We start from the raw sequence: 18,709 nt of genomic DNA on the forward strand, positions 1-18,709 counted from the left end.
GCGTCCTGCTCCGAAGAATATAAAGTCATGCTGGTGGCAACAAACCTATCCGACGGCCTCCACGGAACCCGATACCACCGCGACCACTGCCACATTATAAAGCAGCGAAAGACATGGAACATGGAAGACAACAGAGCTGTACGTCGCGCGTACACATTTATAATCTCGTCTTCGAGTAAACTAACAGTCCCTAGAGAAGACAAGGCTACCCAGAGCCCTACACAACCACGATGGAGCACCCTCTCATCCTCGCGCCAGACAATACAATGTTCTACGCATCGCCAGGGTCCTTTGCCCCCCTGCCAAACCATGCCGTCTCTGTCCCGGACGAGTATCTTTCCTACGGCACTAGCAGTCAACTCGACCCAACGGCCTCCTACTACCCAGCATCTCAACCTCAGCCCTACGTTCAGCAAAACCCATACTACCCTGCCACCACCATGAGCCAGACCCCCAGCAACAGCAACAGCAACAGCAACAGCAACACGCAATGGCTTCACCCCCCACAAGCCTCATCGCACTACCACCCCCAAACATACCAAGACTCCATCCCATCCTCCGACATCGACCCAGACTTCGACCTCGATCTCGATGTCGACGTCGACCAAGGCCCCTTCTCCTCGCCCTCTCCCTCCTACCACAACCACAACCCCTACGCCCCAACCTCATCCGACCCCACCCAAACCCAGCTGAACCAACAAGTCCCAACCCGCACCCCCTCCACAACCTCCGCCTCCTCCACAAACGCAAACGCAAGCAACAGCAAAGACCTCTCCCTCTACGGCACACCCTCACCCACCCACCCAGGCGCCTGGCGCTGCGCCTACCCATCCTGCACCTCGTCCTCGCTCTTCCGCCGAGGCTGCGACCTGCGCAAGCACTACAACCGACACCGGAAGCACCTCTTCTGCCGGCACGACGGGTGCCCGCAGTCGAACCCGCAGATGCCCGGAGCAGGGTTCAGTAGCAAGAAGGACCGCGATCGCCACGAGGCCAAGCATAACCCGGGCATCGTCTGTGAGTGGGCGAGTGAGGGTTGCACGAGGGTTTTCTCACGGGTCGATAATATGAAGGATCATGTTCGGCGGATCCATAAGGGCGTTTGAGGTTTACCTTTCTTGAGTGTCGAGCGGAAGGTGGTGTCTATCTATCTATGGAGCTGGCTCTTGGACGGTGGCCGTCTACCCGCTTACTTCCCTTTCCATCTGGATCCCAAGATGGAAATGGTGACGACTGTATGGATATGGGATTACGGAAAACAAATTGGATAGAACGGCGCAAGAGATGGTTCGTTTGGTTTACTCAATTTGCAGGTTCGGAATCGATCTGAGTACAATTTATGGCTGACTATGGTTCTGGTTTGCTGAAGTTATAGCATGTTATTTGTTGAAAATATGTTAAATACTGGATTGATAGTCATGGTCATAGTCCTGGCTAGCTGGCTAGCGGTTCTTTCTTTCATCTCAATTCAACCTTACTTTTTTCTTTCTTCCATTCTGTCTCGGTCCGACCATCTTTCCTCATCCATTCCTCCCTCAAACGCCATCCAGACTAGTCCAGCTTAGCCCGAACCCTCAAACCACGACTCGCTCTCAAAAATCAGGCCCTAGACGCCAGCCCCTGAATAAATAAGCGGGGTTTCCCATAAATATGCAGACATTTGAAACGCTGAAGGAAATACATATAAGAGAATTCACAGAAATGAAACGAACGAAGAAACTTTGAATGTACGCCGGAACCAAGCATATACTCCACGCTCCATCTTTGCCCTTTCTGATCAGGGAAAGAGAATGCAAGAACGGATGACAAGCAGAGCACAAATGTTCTAACATTAACATCTGGTATCGCATCGCTAGTCGGAGCAAAGCAGAAAAGCAAATCAGAGTAGGACAAGTAGAGCAGAATAGGTATCATAATGCATGTGCTGTGAACCACTCATGAGATGGCCGCGTTATTCTCCGAAAATTCTACGGAGAAAGCCGTCTCCTAACAGAACAGAACAGAACAGCGCTGTAATGGTAATGGGGGCAAGCATCGTATAATGGTAGGTGTTATTGAGGATTCATCCGACGTCGTCGCCCTCGGCCGCTCCCCTCGGGTCGTTGAGCAAGGACGTGTCGAAGAGCAGGGTCATCTTTGTTCTTATCCACGTGATGGACTCTCACATGTCTACAACAGTCAGCCAGCCGTATACAATTCAAGGACACAGAATGAGAGCTTACCTTTGGAGATTATCAGGCCGCGGGTATTTATGTTGCTGGTCTGGACAGAAGGGGCAAACGTATCCGGGGGAGTTGTGGACTAGTCCGTGGCGAATCATCTCATTTTTGCGCTTGAATCCCTTTCCTCCAGGACCGCGCGAACACCCTTCAATTGGACAGAAGTGAGGTCTATCTTGCGAATGGACGTTTGCATGTGAACTAAGACCGTCAGTAGAGGTATTGCTGATATCATAATTTGACTTACTTTAACAGATACTGCGTTTGAAAGGGAGGTGCTGTGCACCCTGGGTGTGAGCATTTAAATGTACCTGTTGGCCCAGCCGTGCTGCCTTGCGACGAAGGCGTGAAGGCCCCTGGCTCACAAGCACCTGTCGAGGCGCGCTCAATTGGCGTTGGGTAGTTCGACGCCGGACTCCTGTTAGAGACTGTGGATGGTGGATCGTACGGATAGGGTGCTTTGACAGTACGCCAGTAAGGTTGCTGCGAGGCTGGGGATGAGACGGCAGATATGGCTTGCGTGCTTGCAGGCGAAAGATGTGAGTAAGGGCTAGGTGGTATTTTGGATGGCATCAAGGGAGCTCGATATAGTTCCCGAGGGCTGGGATCAACCCTCGCTGAAGGCGGGGAAACAGCGGCGACGGAAGGCAGAGAATATGGTGTACCCACAGGACGTGGAGAAGGGCCATTCGGTGGCGGAAGGACAGGCCCAAATTCATTGAGCTGATTGAGCTTGGTCTGTATAGGGGGTAGCCTCAGACCGGAATCTTCTGGCGATTGAGCTGCTGACGGGTTACGAAGCGCAGGCAGCGAGTTATAATGAGCCTGGCCGATAGATGATGGAGACGGATCCAGTCTAGGCGGAGGTATTGACTCTACCGGACCATTGACTAGTTCAGACAGCGGAGGAAGTACGACCCGTTTTTCTCCAGGGGGTTGTAGAGGTGGCGACTGTGGTGGCTCAGCTTCCGGGCTGCTGCTGTCCAAGTCAAGTGCTTCTTCTGCAAGAACTTTCAGGTCGGGCTTGAATCCAGGTTCCACGGGCTTAGGCTCCGGAAGCTTCTTGGAAGGGTTGATTGTTCTGACCAGTTCCGAGCCTCTAGAGGGAAAGCCCTGATCGACAGGAGAAGGGTCTGAAGATGGGTTTTCTCTTTCAAGCCTCCAGAGGTCTGGGATGTTGGCGCCAAAGTCAGATTGGAGGAGGGCAGCATGGGCCTCCTTCCCTCCAATTCGAATATTCAACGGCTTATTAGATCTTAGAAAATCCTTGTCCGCATGCTTTGCATCACCCTCCGGTGACTGGCCTTGATGAGCGAATGGCGGAGGCGATGGGGCCCTGGGCGTGTAGTCCGGTATAAACGGCTTAAGTCCAGGTGAGGATTCGTGATCCATTGCGTCGGTAATCATGGAGGTGGTTTATGGCGCATCAGGAGCGCCAGTCTTGATCTAAGCGGTTGGGTGTGTTTAGTTGGCCCTCTTGGGCATAAGCTAATCTTTTTTGGCTGTTCCTAGTAGACAAGCCAAAACAGCACCCAGATTGAAATAGTAGGGGCTCTGCACTTAGACCATTGAATTACTAGGTCGAGGGTTATCTATGGTGGTGTCAGTGGGGTGGACTATTACAAGACGCAGTATATCATCATGGCAAGAGGTGCGACAGTGGCTTTGATCAAGAGCATCGAGTTACACAGGCCAGACGGGTAAAGACATGATGGCAGAGCCACTAGTGGAATGACAGCGGACGGGGTAAGAATACAAAAAGATGGAAGGATGAAAGGTTGAAAAGAGGGTTGACGATGTTGAAAGCGGAGGCGAAATAAGCTCACCTGGGTTCCAGGAACGGATGAGGCTCAATCGGAGTCGAATCGCGCACCGCTTGAGGCTCAAGAGACAAGGCTGATGAGCGATATAAACAAACCGCTCCGCTCACGGTATTGAAAATAACACGAGGCCAGTATGCCTGGAATGCAGCACAATTTTGTTCTTCAAGGAATGGGATGACGCCAGCGTCGATCGCCAGTGAGCTGGGATGATTCTGGTGGAAGCGCCGGCAGAATCAGAGGCTCGGAGATTCCGGAGGGCGCAGAAAACGACCACACGGGGCAGAACCAGGACAGACAAGGGACAGAAGGGGAGTGTACGAAGGAATGAACAAGAGAGAAGGAAGAAAAGCAGGAGCGGCGCGTAGATGAAGATGGAAGAATGAGCGGGCGACGGGATGCAACGTACGGCAGTTCCTGTTCGACTGCTTGGCAAGGGTGGACACTGGCTTGCTGCAGACTTTCAGAGCCTCTGAGCGGTCAGCTTGATGGACATGGACTGAAGAAATGACGACGATGCCGGCCAGCGATTCAGAGAATAATTTAAGCAGAAGCGCCGCAGAGTGGAGCAGTGGCAGTTCCGTGAATCCGTCAGGTCCCCGAACCTCGAAGCGACGGGCAGGCTAATTTCTGGGAGCCCACTCTGAGAATGAGCCCAGTCTTGAATCCAACTGATCCACGGGGGCTCAAGAGCAGATCAACTCGGCGAATTCACGGGTGCCAAAGCCATAGGTATACGTGGAAAAAGCAAAGGCAAGAAGAATAATGAGGGGAGGCTGACTGCAGCGCGCCACCTAGGCAAACATAAAATAGTCGGCTCAACAAGGTGGGGTGAAGCTCGTTTTGACAACTAATCCCGAGAAAAGGGCCGATGGCAGTCTAGTGGATAGCAAAGGATGAAAAGGGGCTTAAAAGAGTTTGAAGCAGGCGTTAGAGCGCAAGAGGGAAGCTCCTAGAGGCGGCGGCTTGCAGTGCGTAAGATTAAATGCCACGTCCCCAGCACGAGCACGAGCAGCAGGCGACTAGACGGACTAGAGCCAGCTGACGGCCCACTCACACCGATGCGGCTCTGTCTTTGCGGCGGCCATTGGATGCAATGACAAGGAGGCTGAACTGTGCTCCTTGCAGAGAACCGCTGGAACTGCTTGTTCACTTACCACCACTTCTACCACACTTGAGAGTTGAAGCTCTGGGTCTCATATTTTGCTCTTCAACAATACTCTTTAACAATGTCCTCCCAAGTTATCCCAACCCCAGCCCCAATTCCATTCCTGCTTGTGACAGTGCGCTGTCAGCAGTTGGTACCTAAGGCTGCAATGCGCCCTTACTGCTGACCGCCACGAAGCCGGCGAATCCACCGCAAACCTGGTTGCGGAGGAGGGGAAGAAAAAGAAACCACGCGAAGAACAAAAGAAGCAGCTAGGGAGACCGGGCTAAGGAAAATCAGGAAATCAACTGTTGCAGCCGGCGGGACGCCAATTACGGCCTCCCGGGTACAACCTGGCATGGCCTGACTCTGCACCGACAGTTGAGTTCTGCACTGCAGCTTCTTGTCGAATATTTAACGTCCTTGCTTCCCAGTGCTTCTTCTTCTGGACCATCTTCGTTCATGGCAGTGTTCAACTGTCCGAAGCCCATGGTCAGAATGTGAATGTCCTCCGAGTCAGAGTCAGTCAGCAGGTTGGACGCGGCTTGGCAGGCGCTGGTTGGATACAACTGTCACTCTGCAGAAATGATCGGCCACGTTTCCCTGTCTTTCCCCTCTCCACGGACCACTTTTCTCCTCACTCCTCACTTCTCTGCAACAGAGCCGCTGTATCATGATTCATCGTCCATGCCCACCTACTAAATCCAAGACGCTCAGGCGCTTGATAAAACGGGTTTCCACGGAGCATCCTTCATCTGTGTTTTGAGCAGAAACTCGGAACTCCTCCGCAAGAGACTGAGACGCTTGAAATTCCCCGGCAACAAACGTCACAAAAATGCCGCTGACTACGAGGATCAATCTGGGCCGGCTTGTCTGTCTGACAGGGAATCAGAATCATTATTTGCTTCCAGCCCCCTCTCTCTTCAACTCTAACCACAATCAGCTCTTCTACCGGCCTGGGCGTCTTCTTTCCTTCCTTCTGGAACTACGGAGGACTGAAACCACCCTAAACTAACTCCTCCGATTGACGAGCCGCTCCGCAGTGCCTCAGTCTCAGATAAAGCATGCGTTGATTGTCATCACATCACTCTTGGTCATGTCTTGTTCAACGGCGCTGTCTCACTCGGGTGCTGGCGCCGGCCTAGTCTGCTTCCGACCACTGTTTCTCCGGTGTCAGCAGTTCTCCATCACCAGCTGCTGCATCATCATTTCAACCGGTCTTCCCCCAAACCAAACCATGCAGCCTCGGGGAGTGCGACGTTGTGCGTGGACATACCGGTACCCTCCTTTGGGCAGGTCCCTAAGATAGACAAGCCTGTGAGTGACCCGATCACCCTTCAATTCATTGGCCGATACACAAAGCCTCCCTGTCAGTCAGGAGGTATATTACATCCGGAGTATACTCAGAGGCGGGTCAAGGCGGGCGGATCAGCAATTGTCTGCGCAACGCAACGCAAGACGAAAAACCAACAAGAAAAAGAAATTAAAAAAAAAGAAAAGAAAGCACCGAATGAGCCGCATCCAATTAGTTCTGTTTCAGTCGCCGCCTCGTTCAACGGTAAAGCTAGAACCTCCCGCCGCCGCGCCTCATGATTCACCAATGCCAATCCCATGCTTGCTGACACCCACAGACCACACTACCTACCTGGCAGTTACAGTAGTGCGAGATGCGCTGGTGACGCCTCACTGGCCCGGGTGTTTCCCTCTTGGCGCTTTCGATACGAAGTCTCCAGGTCTGGTCTACTCCGTACTCCGTACTGATGCAGCTATTATCACAGTTGCAATCCCATCTATAGGCAAGGTAAGGTAAGGCAAGGCAGTCTTCCCACGTCGCTCATCTCACTACCATCACCTCACCGCACCTCACTCGTCATTGACCCCCCAATCATGGCTGATCCGAGATCGCTCGGGGGTCGGGCGTATCCGTATCCTCCACTTCCCTCCCACATCCCTGTTCTTTGTTCCTTCTCCTGCATCTGGACTAGCCTTGTACGGTAAGCTTTTGTACATTTGAGTCAGTAGATAAGTATGCGTGTGGGAACTGGAGTCGCGACTCGCCGGCATCGCATCCCTCCGGATGTTCGGTGTTTTGACCCCGCTGCAGGGTGGGCAGTAGCCTGCTGCGGTCTACGGAAGACAGTTGGTACACAATGGCTGGCTGGCTTACACTGACAAATACAAAGGGCACCTCCATCCTTCGCGTTCGCTTCCGAAGTCTGATGTTGCTAGTTACTAGGGAAGGCGGGGTAGACAAGAAACAGAGGAAGTAAGGTAGGTAGCTAGCTGGAGGTGGGTGGTAAGACACCAAACTTGGAACGCCTTAAAGGTGAATCTATATTATTATCATATGATCTGATTGAGACGGATGATCCCTCCCGCAAACTGTGATATGTAGGTGGATGTATATACAGAACAAGAAGAGGGAGCCCGTGCACACCGTGGATTGTCGCTTCCATGGATGTGGTGTCGATGGCTTACTGTCGGCTTCTAGCTATGGCCCGCGTTCGCAAACAATCACATCCGTGGCTGCAACGCCAGCACGCCACGCAATCGACCTCTCGAATCTAGGTACTCCACACCACAAGTCCAAGGCTCTGCTGTAGTCCCGGAATACGCTTACCTAGCTAAAGATCCCGGTAGATAGACCGGAACATCGAACGTTCGAGATCGAAGGCTAGGGTAGGGACTACAATTTGCCCTTCTGCCGCAGCCCATTCTGTACCTTTTGCACGCGCTCCCATGCTCCAAGGGCAAAGGGCACCGTCTTCTGGGCGTACTCTGCCGCCCGCGCACTACTAGCCTGTCTCAACGCATAGCGAGCCTTGATACCTTGCATGATGACCGAGCTCCTCCACGAAAAGAAGGCATCGCCCCAAACAATCTCCGGGGTTGGGTCATACCCAGCGAATTCGCTGTACCAGCGCAGACAGTCCTCGCGCGTGGGGAGACCGGGCACAGCGCCCGGCTGGAAGTTCTCCGCATTATACTCTGTGCCCTCGAGGAAGTACGGGCTGGTGAGATTGCAAAAGTCCGAGAGCGGGTGGCCGACGGTCGCCATTTCCCAGTCGAGTATACCAATAACGCGGGGTTCGGACTTATGAAAGACCAGGTTGTCGATTTTGTAATCGCCATGCACTAAAGTGCCGCGGTCTTTAGGTTGCGCAGACTTGTCCTGGAAGAAGCGCACCATTTCCATGAAGTGTGGGAGATCGCCGACCGGCTCGTTTGTTTCGACGTCAACGGCTTGCGCTTGCGCTTTTGAGACAGTTGTGAATGTTGCAATCTGACGGTCGTAGAAGCCGCTTGGTTTGCCGAATGTTTCTAGGCCAACAGATTTAGGGACCACGCGGTGGAACTTTGCTAAAGTGCGGACTGCATCTTTCCATCTGAAAGAAGTTAGCGGCTGATATACCGTCACAGGTATGAGCTTCCTACAGAGCTGTTCTTTCTCCTGGTGCGACGTCTGGGATCGTTGGGTCCGTGAATATCCTCCCATCTAGGAACTCCATGATATAGAAGGGCGTCCCAATAACGCTGCTATCCTCGCAGAGACAATACGCCTTGGGAACAGGTACGTCCGTTTGCTCCAGCGCGTGAATAATCTTATATTCCCGCTCCACCTTATGTGCCGTCTTTGACAAAAGCTGCCCTGGCGGTTTCTTGCGCATGACGAATTTATTCCCATCGGCGGCAATGAGCTGGTACGTCGGGTTCGACTGGCCAAACCCGAACTGTGGACGAGGGATGAGCCATCATTCATGGCTCTGGGGTCGTCGGAGCCCGCGACATACCTGCTTCACCTCCAACGGCGTCTTGATAAGGGGTACATTCAGCTCGATATACCGCTCCAGGGCGGGAATATCAATCTGCTGCCGGACAGCTCCAGCCATTGTGTTGAAATCAATCTGATATGCGACAAGCTAAGGATCGGTCCTCCCACAATTTAGAATATGGTGTCGAGACCAAAGAAGACTCATAGTCAGGTCGAAAACGTCCCTGGTGGTTAAGAAGAGGCCTCGGAGAGCATTGCGTCTCCAGCATTCCCCCGGACCGAGGCCCAGCTGGACTTAACAATTGGTTTCTGCGGGGTCGGCAGTACGCCAGGCCGGCCAGCCAAGCCATCTGCGCAGCTTAGTAAGATGTCTCATACCGACTGCAAACAAGCTAAACACGCGCCAGCCACTTTACGCGTGCCGCCAGACGCGTCCCAGCGCCCACCGAGAATAGACTCGAGGATGAGATCGATCAATCGCTTGCATCTCCGCTGCAAATCATACACCGCACTTTCTCCTTCTCGCTTTTCCACCTCTTCTTCCTCTTCTTTCCTCTTCAGCCAATTCCAATACAACCGTATCATGACCAAAGAGACCACACCACCCCCATCAACAACCACAACAGCAACTCGCGAACCTCCCTCCCTCCCCGCCTCCCCCATCGCCAAACGCCCCAAGTCCTCCAACACAATTACAGAAACGATGGCCTCTACCAGCACCGCCGCCCCTGTCGCCACTGCTCCCACGGCATCAACGCCTACTCCCGCCCTTCAAGTCAAGAAGCTCACACCCGCCGCCCGCGCACCAACACGCGGCTCGGCGTTCGCGGCGGGCTACGACCTCTACGCTGCCAAGGAGATTGTTATCCCCGCGAAGGGGAAGGGCCTTGTTGATACTGGGCTGGCGGTTGCGGTGCCTGAGGGTACCTGTATGTTTATCTTCGCGGTCTTGCCTTTTTTTTTTTTTTTCCTTTTGGGAAATGGTGCTAACAGACGATCTCATTAGACGGCCGTGTCGCACCCCGAAGTGGTCTCGCCTCGAAGCACTTTATTGATGTCGGTGCTGGTGTCATCGATGCCGATTACAGGGGTGAGGTGAAGGTGCTGCTGTTCAACTTCTCCGATGTCGACTTTACGATCAAGGAGGGAGACCGCGTTGCGCAGCTGGTTTTGGAGAGGGTAAGAATTTCTTGGATTCGACTTCGTGCTATTATAGGGCTTCGTTACTGACATGCTTGTAGATTTTCACTCCCGAAGTTGCGGTTGTTGAGGAATTGGCAGAGAGTGTGCGAGGAGCTGGCGGTTTTGGAAGCACCGGTACCAACTAAGCTTGAAAATGCTTGTAATGTAAGAATGACGCTTTAGATGGATACTGTCACGTTTCCCATGATCTAGACCAAAATAACCTCTCATAATGATACTCTATACTACACTCTAAAAAAAGAAGGGTAACAATGCAATGCAGCAAGTAAAGCCTTCTAATACTCTCCCTCCCACTCTTTTGCCTTGAACTCCACCGTTGGCTCACGCAAAAACCGCACATTCCTCACCAGGCGTATTTCAGCCGCCTTCGTTCGTCGCAAATGCTCCTTCTTCTTTAGCTCCTCCTCGTTCCCCTCGGCTCCAGCAGCCGCCGCCGCCGCAGTAGCTACAAGCTCTGCATCTCGCGCCTCGATGGTCCTTTCCAGCACATTGTGCATACTAGCCAGCACCCGCTCTGTCGCCTTCGCAAGTGGCAAGTCGGTTGGCTTCACGTCGTCAGCCGAAACCCACGACTTTGTGTTGCGCAGGTTCTTGTCTGAATCGGCAAAGACAGCTTCGCGGAGCCTTGCAACCGTCAACGCAGCAAACATGTCGCCTGTCCCACTGAAGAAACAGTCTATAGCTGGAACATCAACGCGGAACAGGCGCGGTTTACCCGTGGAGAGTGTAGTCGAGCCAATTATCGTTAGGAGGTTTTGTGTCGAATTTGGAGAGGGATTTTCAGGGGATGGAAGGAGCTTGGATAGCTGCACAGAAGTGATTATTACATGCGGAACTTTGTAGGTTTCGTGTATAACTGTGATGGCCTTTGCGAGGGTCTCGAGGGAGGTTATTTGGATCCCGGATAAAACTCTAGTGTTGTTCTTAGTTCATCATCCAGAAACATGGATACGGATAGGTGAAATACTCGGCCTCAAATTGGTTAGGAAGAATCAAGTCAGCGTGCTGAATTATATTCTTGTACGCGGGGACTACGTCGTCGTTGACGTATAGCCGGCCTTGGTCGCCCATGACCGGGTCCAGAACTAATGATCCGTTAGCATATTCTTGACAGGACCGGAAATACAACCCACCCCAAAAGAAAGAACCAGAACGGTCTGCAGATTTCCGTTGCAAGTCTATCCCGATACTCCCAACGGCTTCAACCGCAGCAGCACTAGGTGCATACCCGGAGAGCATGACATCGAAATCTGTAAGGTTGTTCATGCATAATCCTTCGTAGAGGTTTCTGATTTCTTCGGCTGTGGCTCTTGTGCCCTTGAACTGCTGGTAGCCGGTATGGTTGCCTGAGAAGTGTTAGTTGAGGATAGTAAGGTAAATTGAATGTAAATACTGACTGAAATGGACGGTGTTCAAGGCCGCGACATCGCAGCCCATGGACTGCATGACGAGGGTTGCCATTTTGTTGCCGACATGGCTGTTGGTTGATTCTCACTGTTTCAGCTATCGGTGACTTATTTATACAGACTTGTGCAACATAAAAAAGGTTGACATACCCATAGACGACCTGGATTTGTCAGTCTGAGTCTGATAGTGGGCTGTCATAGTGGGGGAGCGCATACATGGCTGGCAACGGCAAGGACCCTTGTCTCAGGGACCAGGTCGGCGGACATGATGGGAGGAGAGAGTCTCAAGTAGGGGTGTTTAATATCTGATGCGATTAAATCCTGGGCGAAGGAGGGGTTGTCAAGTCATGATTGCTGACTGCGACTGCGATAGAGAAAGTGGACTTTTGTGGAGGAGAACTCCACTCGCTGATTGGCAGGCGCCGGGGCCTCGTGGCTTCGATGCACTGAAGCATTCTTCATGCCAAAGTGCGATCTATAGTTTTTCATAGATGCGATCGCTTATCGTCGAAGATGTCTCAAACATTGCCATTTCAACCGAGCTTGCAGGCGCACAATGAATTGTCTCATGCCGGCTCTGTTCCCATTTCCCAAACACAAACAGCGCACAAAGACTGCAGCCAGCCCTAAGGTCAGGTACCTTGTCCTCCCGGGCTGCCGTCTGTACTCTCGGGCATCGCAGCCTTGGAAGGAAACAAAGTGATGGACACGCGGTCATTGGCTCTTGGTGTCAGAGCGTGGCTGCTGCGCGGAGTCCAGACGCTTCGATGGAACACACTAAACGTCGGCCTGAGACGACTCTCTCTCCAACCTTAACATCCCCTATCCTTCTCTTTTCTTCTCCTCTTCCCTCCCTCCCTTCCTGTCTTTCGTCGTTATGCTTTTGTCATTCGCTCTCTTGTTCTAGATCAATAGATCAATCACTCATTCCATGTGATTTGGACTCGCTGTCCGTCCATTCTCTCCCACCGGAGCATACAGTATCATGTCTTGCCCTTAATTCTCGAATAACCACTCTCCTTCATTGCCTTTTCAGCTATATGCTGTTGCTATTGCTCTATACACTTTAATCCTAATCGCCTCATGCCTGCTGTCACTCATTTCATGCCATCGACCCTCCTCCACCAAAACCGACCGTAACGAATCCACGCCCTGATCAGAATGCACCAACACTCACGGATCAATCTCGCCCATCAATGGGCAATCGTCCTTGTCCTCTGGGCCTTGATCATCCCAGCAGCCCTTGCTGAGGAGAGCCAGACAACGACAAAGTCTGCCGATGCGTCGCGACTAGGCCCAGACCAAACGATCGTCGACATAGTGTCCGTTAGGGATGCTCCACCCATCCACCATCACGGACACCACGAGCACGAGCATCGGATTGTTGAGCCTCGATCATCTTCTTCAACCTCATCGTCGACCTTCCCCACAGCCTTCGACACCAGCCTCTCCAACAACTTCACCACTACTACTTGCCCAACCTTTTTCAAAGACTTCCTCTCCGACGACTCCTTCACAAATTGCTATGCTATCTCTACACTCCTTCGCGACTCCACAGGCTTCTTCCACACCCTTACCTCGGCCGCCGCGACGTCTCGCGTCCTAGACCTTGCCTGCGCAGCAAACGTCACTTCCTGCGCCTCCACTCTCTCCGACCTCGCATCTAACCTGATCGATGACTCGAACTGCGGAAAGGATTACGCCGACGGCAACCCGCTCGTCACAAACGCCTATGTTGACCTCATCACCTACGAACCCATCTACCGCGCCACCTGTCTCCAGAACCCAGACACGTCAGACTACTGCTTCGTCGATGCAGTCACGAATACCTCCAACGCGGCAGACTACGACGTCTACTCTCTCCCATACGGCAGCACAATCAACAACGCAACGACCCTGCCCACATGCAGCTCCTGTCTGCAGGCGACACTCGACATCTTCAGCGAATGGGCGCAGGTCGAAAAGCAGCCGCTCGCTGACTCGTATCTCACATCTGCCGAGGCGGTTAATACAAAATGCGGCTCGGACTTTGCAAATGTTAACATCACTGTTGGGGTTGAGGATGATTTCCCGTCTGCGGCTTCACCGCCGCTAGCCCTATCTCTTCCGCTTTGGATTTCTTCATTAACGATAGGTGTCAGTTTGGTCTTGAGCTTCTAGCGGGCTCCGCTACTCATTCTTCGTTTCCACCCTCATTCTTGTATGCCTTATACCTCTTACTTAGCAAGCGCTGCTCACATTACACTCCTTCGTCTTGAGCGTTGTCGTCCCGGTTTTGGTCATGCATTGGTAATGACAGCGACTACTTCCTGATATCTAATAATATCTAGACTTCTACAGTACACACTACATATACCTAATCTTATACTCTACAGGATCAACTCTTGTCCTTCCATTGCTGGCAAAAAATCATGGACTGTACCGAGCAAGAACACCTGCACTATAACATGGCAAACTAGAGTCGAGTTGTAAGAAACTAGATGGATAGTCAATGCTTTCATTCATCATGCCGTGGGGCTATTCTCGTCTTCCCATACTCAACTTCCATTCTAACCGGACTCTCTGCCAGCAGATATAGTAAATCATATACTAGTTAGTTCTAACTCATGTGAGGTATATCCGACTCAAGTATATCACCATGTACGTAGCCTGAAGAAGAAAAAAGGTGAACAAATAAATATGAAGATGCATGATAGAGCATTAAAAAAAGGTTGCCGCTCGAAAAAAGAATGAGATGAAATGAAGAATAAGAACAATCGTGTACCGTCAAAAGTCGTGGGCGGTTAACTCCCTCGAGACCGCACACCACTCATAGCAACGCCTACTAAACTCTGCGGAGGGCCGATGCTGTCACTTGGTGACTTCACCACGGGCGACGAGTTCCCAGCTGCGTCTCGCTGTCGCTTGATGCGGAAGTACGCCGTTTTCGCGAACCGGTTGAGCTGCGCCCAGAAATGGCGGCCTGCGGGGTGGAGTGCGATCCGCTCGAGTAGGTCCGCGGTTGCCTCGCGGACGGTTCGGTCTGGATGGAGGAGGCCCATGGCGAGGTAGAATAGGCCTGCCTGGCTCTCGGGGGTCACGGTTAGGAGTTGGCAGATGCCGGCGTAGTCTTTGATTGCGTGAGAGAAAGCGAGGTAGATTTGACCGGCGTCGTAGGCGGGCAGCTTCAGGGTTCGAAGACGGTCGTGGTGGTGGTGGAGGTCAGGCTTTTGGATGGGACGGGAGGGCCAGTACATTGCTGCGATGTCCTGGATAAAGGAGTAGTAGGACCGAGTAGTGCGCCAGCCTTCGATGCGAGAGACGGATGCCATCAATTCACGCTGCTTAGAGGCTTCGTCCGGCCAGACGTAGCCGTGGCCGCGGATTGTTGTCGGATCACCAGGATCCGATTGTAGGCCGCTGGGGCTGTCAGGAGAAAGCTCTTCGTTAGGTCCGATAATATAGATGTTTGACGCTCCGTAAACTATTTCCTCAAATGCGGCCGCAGTTCGCGTGAATTTCGTGATGTATGCGCGCCATTTGGCCCTGATAGCATTTTCGCCGTATCGATTCGCTATGCTGCGAAGTACGTCCTCCATAAAGAGGTTATCTCCGGTTGGATCGGCGTTAAGGCCTGTTGCGGTGACTGGGCTCTGCTGCTGAAAGTATAATTGGCCGTCGGTCACCGGTGCAGCTTCGATGTGATTGCTGATTTTAATTCGGCCCGTAGGCAGGTCGCATAGCACATCCCACCATTCGGGGTGATTGGCAAACGTAGGATTCGTGACACCTGCGATAAATCCTGGAACCCGCAAGAGATCATCGATCTTGGTCAGATCTGTGTAGGGGAAGGCATGGCGGGTGAATCCACGCAGAATTCCACCAGACGCCAATGCACAGGCGGCTAATACTGCCTCTGCGACTTCCCCGGACGGTCGGTTGTGACCGAGGAAGATTACACGTTTTTGGGTTAACATCGCATTGACGAGAACGATAATCGGGTGGGTGAGAGGGCCGCTAGTAGTCAAATGAGGATGGAGAGGGAACGGCTGTGGTTGGGTGGCATGTGGCGCGGAGAAGATCTGAACGAGCTTGACCAGCGAGAAGTCGCCCACGATTTCAGGCCATATCACTGTCGGTACTTTGACCGGAATTGGAATGTCGTTATAGATAATTTTAGACTCAAACTCGTGGGTATCTCGTGGGAGCGTATAGCGGGGAGCAGGGCCTCGTTTCGGCGACGGTGGATTGTCTTCGTCGAATTCATTTTCGCCGTCCTCAATCGCTCGTTGGTGAACCATCTGCTCAAACTTCTCAATAAACATGTCTTTGCTGTTGGTAGCTTGCAGTATCTGACGTTCTAGCAGGTTCAGCTTCGGCATCGGTGACAGGTCCATGGCGTTCACAGCATTATAAAGTGCTTCGAGGGTTTCGGGGTATGGATTTTTGAAATAGTCCTCCAGGGCTAAAAGCAAAATAGGCTATTTGCCTGTTAGTTGACATCCAGCGTCATTCATCGAGTGCATACTTTGTATATATGTAGGAAAGAATGCCGCGTACATATCGCCATAGCCTTGACTACAGCGCCTCTGGTCAAAAGTCAGCCGTAATCTTCGCACCAAAGGGGTTTTTTGAGACATACCGCTTGACTGTATTATCTTGCTTTGTGTTCACCAAATTAAGCACATACATCAATGGCGGTCCCTCCCCGCCGTCTTCCTCATCACTGCTTGCCTCCTCCTCCTCCTCCTCTGTGATCTCGGAATCATCATTCGCGCCGGCACTGCCCTCTGCATCATCATCATCCGAAGACGTCCGTTCTTTTTTCTTTCCTTTCCTTTCCTTTTTGTTCCCCGGTGCCGATTCGTCCTCTCCATCCGCGCCGTTGTCCTTATGTAGGAAAAAGATAGTCCAATCTTGACTGCGGACATGGGTCTGGTCCGGCAACATCAGCTCCGCCAGCATGCCCTCGTCGCTGCTAATGGGACCAGGGTACTGATGTTCCATAATCGGACCCCGATCGATATGGAAAGAGGCGACAAGGATGAATTCGACATGGCGCTCGGGGGAGTCATGGGGATACTGCGATTTACAGCGGCGTCGCTTGAAAGTCGGCGGGACAATGTGTTGGCTGGCGGAGCGGTGGAGGCCCGAGTTGTCGGAGCTTCTGGGCGATTGTTTGTGGATAAAGGACGGGGAAGGCGAGAGGTGAGGAAGCCCGGTTGACTTTGGGGGGCTGGAGGAATTGCCCGTGCCGTCTGAAGTCCGGATGGGTAGTGAGATGCTCATTTTCGGACAGGGTTCTGCGGAGAGCACGAGGGTCGAGTGCGGGTGATTAGTTGGTGAAGCTCCAGGCAGCCGGCGAGCATAGCAGCGGCAATGGCATGCACATGCTCAATCAATGGGCCAATGGAGAGATAGGCGAGCGACAATCCATCTAGAAGGTGCGGAGAAAGACGTCAGGGAGAGATAGGAGGATTATCAGCAGTTAGATCGAAAGCATGTCTTGCCGGAATAATATGATCGAAACTCAAGAGTTCAGGGGGGAAACCGAGCGGCCGCCGAAAGGGAACGAACCGATCGATCTCCACAGCGGGGAAGCCCTCAGCGCCGAATTTTGAGTCGGTGCTGAGATCGCACGGCACCTTTGATGATGGGCAATCATGCTTGATTAACTTTCTAATGGCGTGGTTTCTGATCGTCTCCATCTTCTCAATCTTCAGAAAATCGATTGCATGCTGGCGTACAAGACTGCATACTACATAGCGTATAGTCTGGATACAGGCCCCGCACGTGCACGCTCGGGCTCGGGCTGACTCAGCCGCCGTATCCCCGGCCTCGACTCGGAGTTTGTTTGTTTTGCTTGGATCTATACTGAGGTCATCTATCCTCAGAGCTTCTTTCAACAGCCAACCCAACCAGATTCCACTCATCATGGTACGTCTACTTAGGCCTTGGACTATATTTTCTCCTAATCTATTACCAGGTCCCCTCCAGCAACGCTCCCTTCCGTCCCTCCCCGCTATCCTTCAACTCCCCTCGTGCATCGCCGTTCCGACGTCCATCAACACCCAACTCTCCTCCGACACAAGCCCGCCCAACAACACCAGGGAGCTCCCCAAGCAGGGGATACACACCCGTTGTATCCCCCAGCAAGTTGAACCAGACATACACTGTTGAAGACGACCAAGATGCGTCCCCCAAGAGCCAAGAGCCAATTCCCCAGCCGCGATTTACCAGAGAGCCGCCATCATCGCCAAGCAGAGGCGCCAGCACACTCAACACCTCGCCGTCGAGTATAGCTGCAAAGGCGACTAGCATGATGGCTGCGTCATCCGATGCGGCGGCTAGGTTGGCTCCGGCGCAACTTAGAGAGATCCGCGAGGCTTTCCAGGTTCTGGATCGGGATAACGATGGCTTTGTGGATAAGGATGATGTCGCGGATGTGCTTGTGAATGTTGGTATGTGGCGCTTCGGATCTTGCGACTTTTTATACGGCAGAATAGGTGCTAATTATGTTGGACAGGCCAAGACCCGTCCTCTCTATCCCAGTTCTTCCCTCCAGGAAGCGCTTCCACGATCAACTTCCCTACATTTTTGAACACACTTTCGCAGCTACTTTCACCGCTGTCCTCGCGGCAAGAGCTTCTTAATGCACTAGCAGCATTTGACGAAGACGACAGTGGCCAGGTCGACGTAGAAGAGCTACGCGATGCCCTTCTCAATACTGCCCCAGAAGACGGAGAGCGCCCACTATCAGACCGCGAAATCAATGAGGTTCTCAATGGGTTTACAAGCCGCAGAGCGTTTGGCGGAAAGGGCGGCAAGACGCAGGGAGGCGGAAAGCGAGGGGAAGTTCTCAAATACCAGGAGTTCGTCAATACAATGATGGGCGGAGCGGAGAATGGACAGGCAGCGAAACCAACCTGAAGCATGTGTAATGAGATAGGTTACTGTTCTATTGGCGGTTATATATCTTGTTTTAGTCGGGACGGGTGTTTAGGACATGGTTTGTTATGTACTTAGATAACTATGGCTCGGGTAGTCGTGAACCAATTGAGCTGCTGTGCATCTCATACATCCAAAGATAATCCAGAAGGGCATGCTAAGTAGATTGAACCGGGAAATAACCACGGTGAAGGAGGACATTATTCGCTTCCATT

The 18,709-nt window shown here is 52.5% G+C and overlaps 8 protein-coding genes across 8 annotated transcripts; 4 read left to right on the forward strand and 4 right to left on the reverse strand.

Moving 5' to 3' along the window:
• Positions 1-120: 120 nt before the first annotated feature.
• On the forward strand, positions 121-1,106 carry DSM5745_08333 (putative C2H2 transcription factor; the record flags this gene model as incomplete). The annotated part of the gene is made up of 2 exons (XM_026750349.1): positions 121-138; positions 195-1,106. 2 exons carry the CDS (start codon positions 121-123, stop codon positions 1,104-1,106), a joined length of 930 nt encoding a protein of 309 aa, XP_026601353.1.
• Positions 1,107-2,051: 945 nt separating this feature from the next.
• On the reverse strand, positions 2,052-3,611 carry DSM5745_08334 (uncharacterized protein; the record flags this gene model as incomplete). The annotated part of the gene is made up of 3 exons (XM_026750350.1): positions 2,052-2,169; positions 2,223-2,420; positions 2,467-3,611. 3 exons carry the CDS (start codon positions 3,609-3,611, stop codon positions 2,052-2,054), a joined length of 1,461 nt encoding a protein of 486 aa, XP_026601354.1.
• A 4,261-nt stretch (positions 3,612-7,872) lies between these two features.
• Positions 7,873-9,076, reverse strand: DSM5745_08335 (phosphotransferase family protein; the record flags this gene model as incomplete). Its single annotated transcript, XM_026750351.1, has 3 exons — positions 7,873-8,572; positions 8,622-8,917; positions 8,978-9,076. 3 exons carry the CDS (start codon positions 9,074-9,076, stop codon positions 7,873-7,875), a joined length of 1,095 nt encoding a protein of 364 aa, XP_026601355.1.
• Positions 9,077-9,541: 465 nt separating this feature from the next.
• Positions 9,542-10,286, forward strand: DSM5745_08336 (uncharacterized protein; the record flags this gene model as incomplete). The annotated part of the gene is made up of 3 exons (XM_026750352.1): positions 9,542-9,887; positions 9,965-10,137; positions 10,200-10,286. The coding sequence occupies 3 exons, from the start codon at positions 9,542-9,544 to the stop codon at positions 10,284-10,286; spliced, it is 606 nt and encodes a 201-aa protein (XP_026601356.1).
• Positions 10,287-10,436: 150 nt separating this feature from the next.
• On the reverse strand, positions 10,437-11,622 carry DSM5745_08337 (pyridoxal kinase; the record flags this gene model as incomplete). The annotated part of the gene is made up of 4 exons (XM_026750353.1): positions 10,437-11,073; positions 11,129-11,246; positions 11,295-11,507; positions 11,559-11,622. The coding sequence occupies 4 exons, from the start codon at positions 11,620-11,622 to the stop codon at positions 10,437-10,439; spliced, it is 1,032 nt and encodes a 343-aa protein (XP_026601357.1).
• A 1,106-nt stretch (positions 11,623-12,728) lies between these two features.
• Positions 12,729-13,727, forward strand: DSM5745_08338 (uncharacterized protein; the record flags this gene model as incomplete). Its single annotated transcript, XM_026750354.1, has 1 exon — positions 12,729-13,727. The coding sequence occupies one exon, from the start codon at positions 12,729-12,731 to the stop codon at positions 13,725-13,727; it is 999 nt and encodes a 332-aa protein (XP_026601358.1).
• A 623-nt stretch (positions 13,728-14,350) lies between these two features.
• On the reverse strand, positions 14,351-16,835 carry DSM5745_08339 (AFI1/MesA family protein; the record flags this gene model as incomplete). Its single annotated transcript, XM_026750355.1, has 3 exons — positions 14,351-16,027; positions 16,075-16,135; positions 16,189-16,835. 3 exons carry the CDS (start codon positions 16,833-16,835, stop codon positions 14,351-14,353), a joined length of 2,385 nt encoding a protein of 794 aa, XP_026601359.1.
• Positions 16,836-17,480: 645 nt separating this feature from the next.
• Positions 17,481-18,476, forward strand: DSM5745_08340 (putative calmodulin; the record flags this gene model as incomplete). Its single annotated transcript, XM_026750356.1, has 3 exons — positions 17,481-17,483; positions 17,533-18,007; positions 18,073-18,476. The coding sequence occupies 3 exons, from the start codon at positions 17,481-17,483 to the stop codon at positions 18,474-18,476; spliced, it is 882 nt and encodes a 293-aa protein (XP_026601360.1).
• Between the last annotated feature and the right edge of the window lie 233 nt (positions 18,477-18,709).

This window comes from Aspergillus mulundensis, assembly GCF_003369625.1.
Source record: "Aspergillus mulundensis strain DSM 5745 chromosome Unknown scaffold_9, whole genome shotgun sequence".
Taxonomy (NCBI): domain Eukaryota; kingdom Fungi; phylum Ascomycota; class Eurotiomycetes; order Eurotiales; family Aspergillaceae; genus Aspergillus; species Aspergillus mulundensis.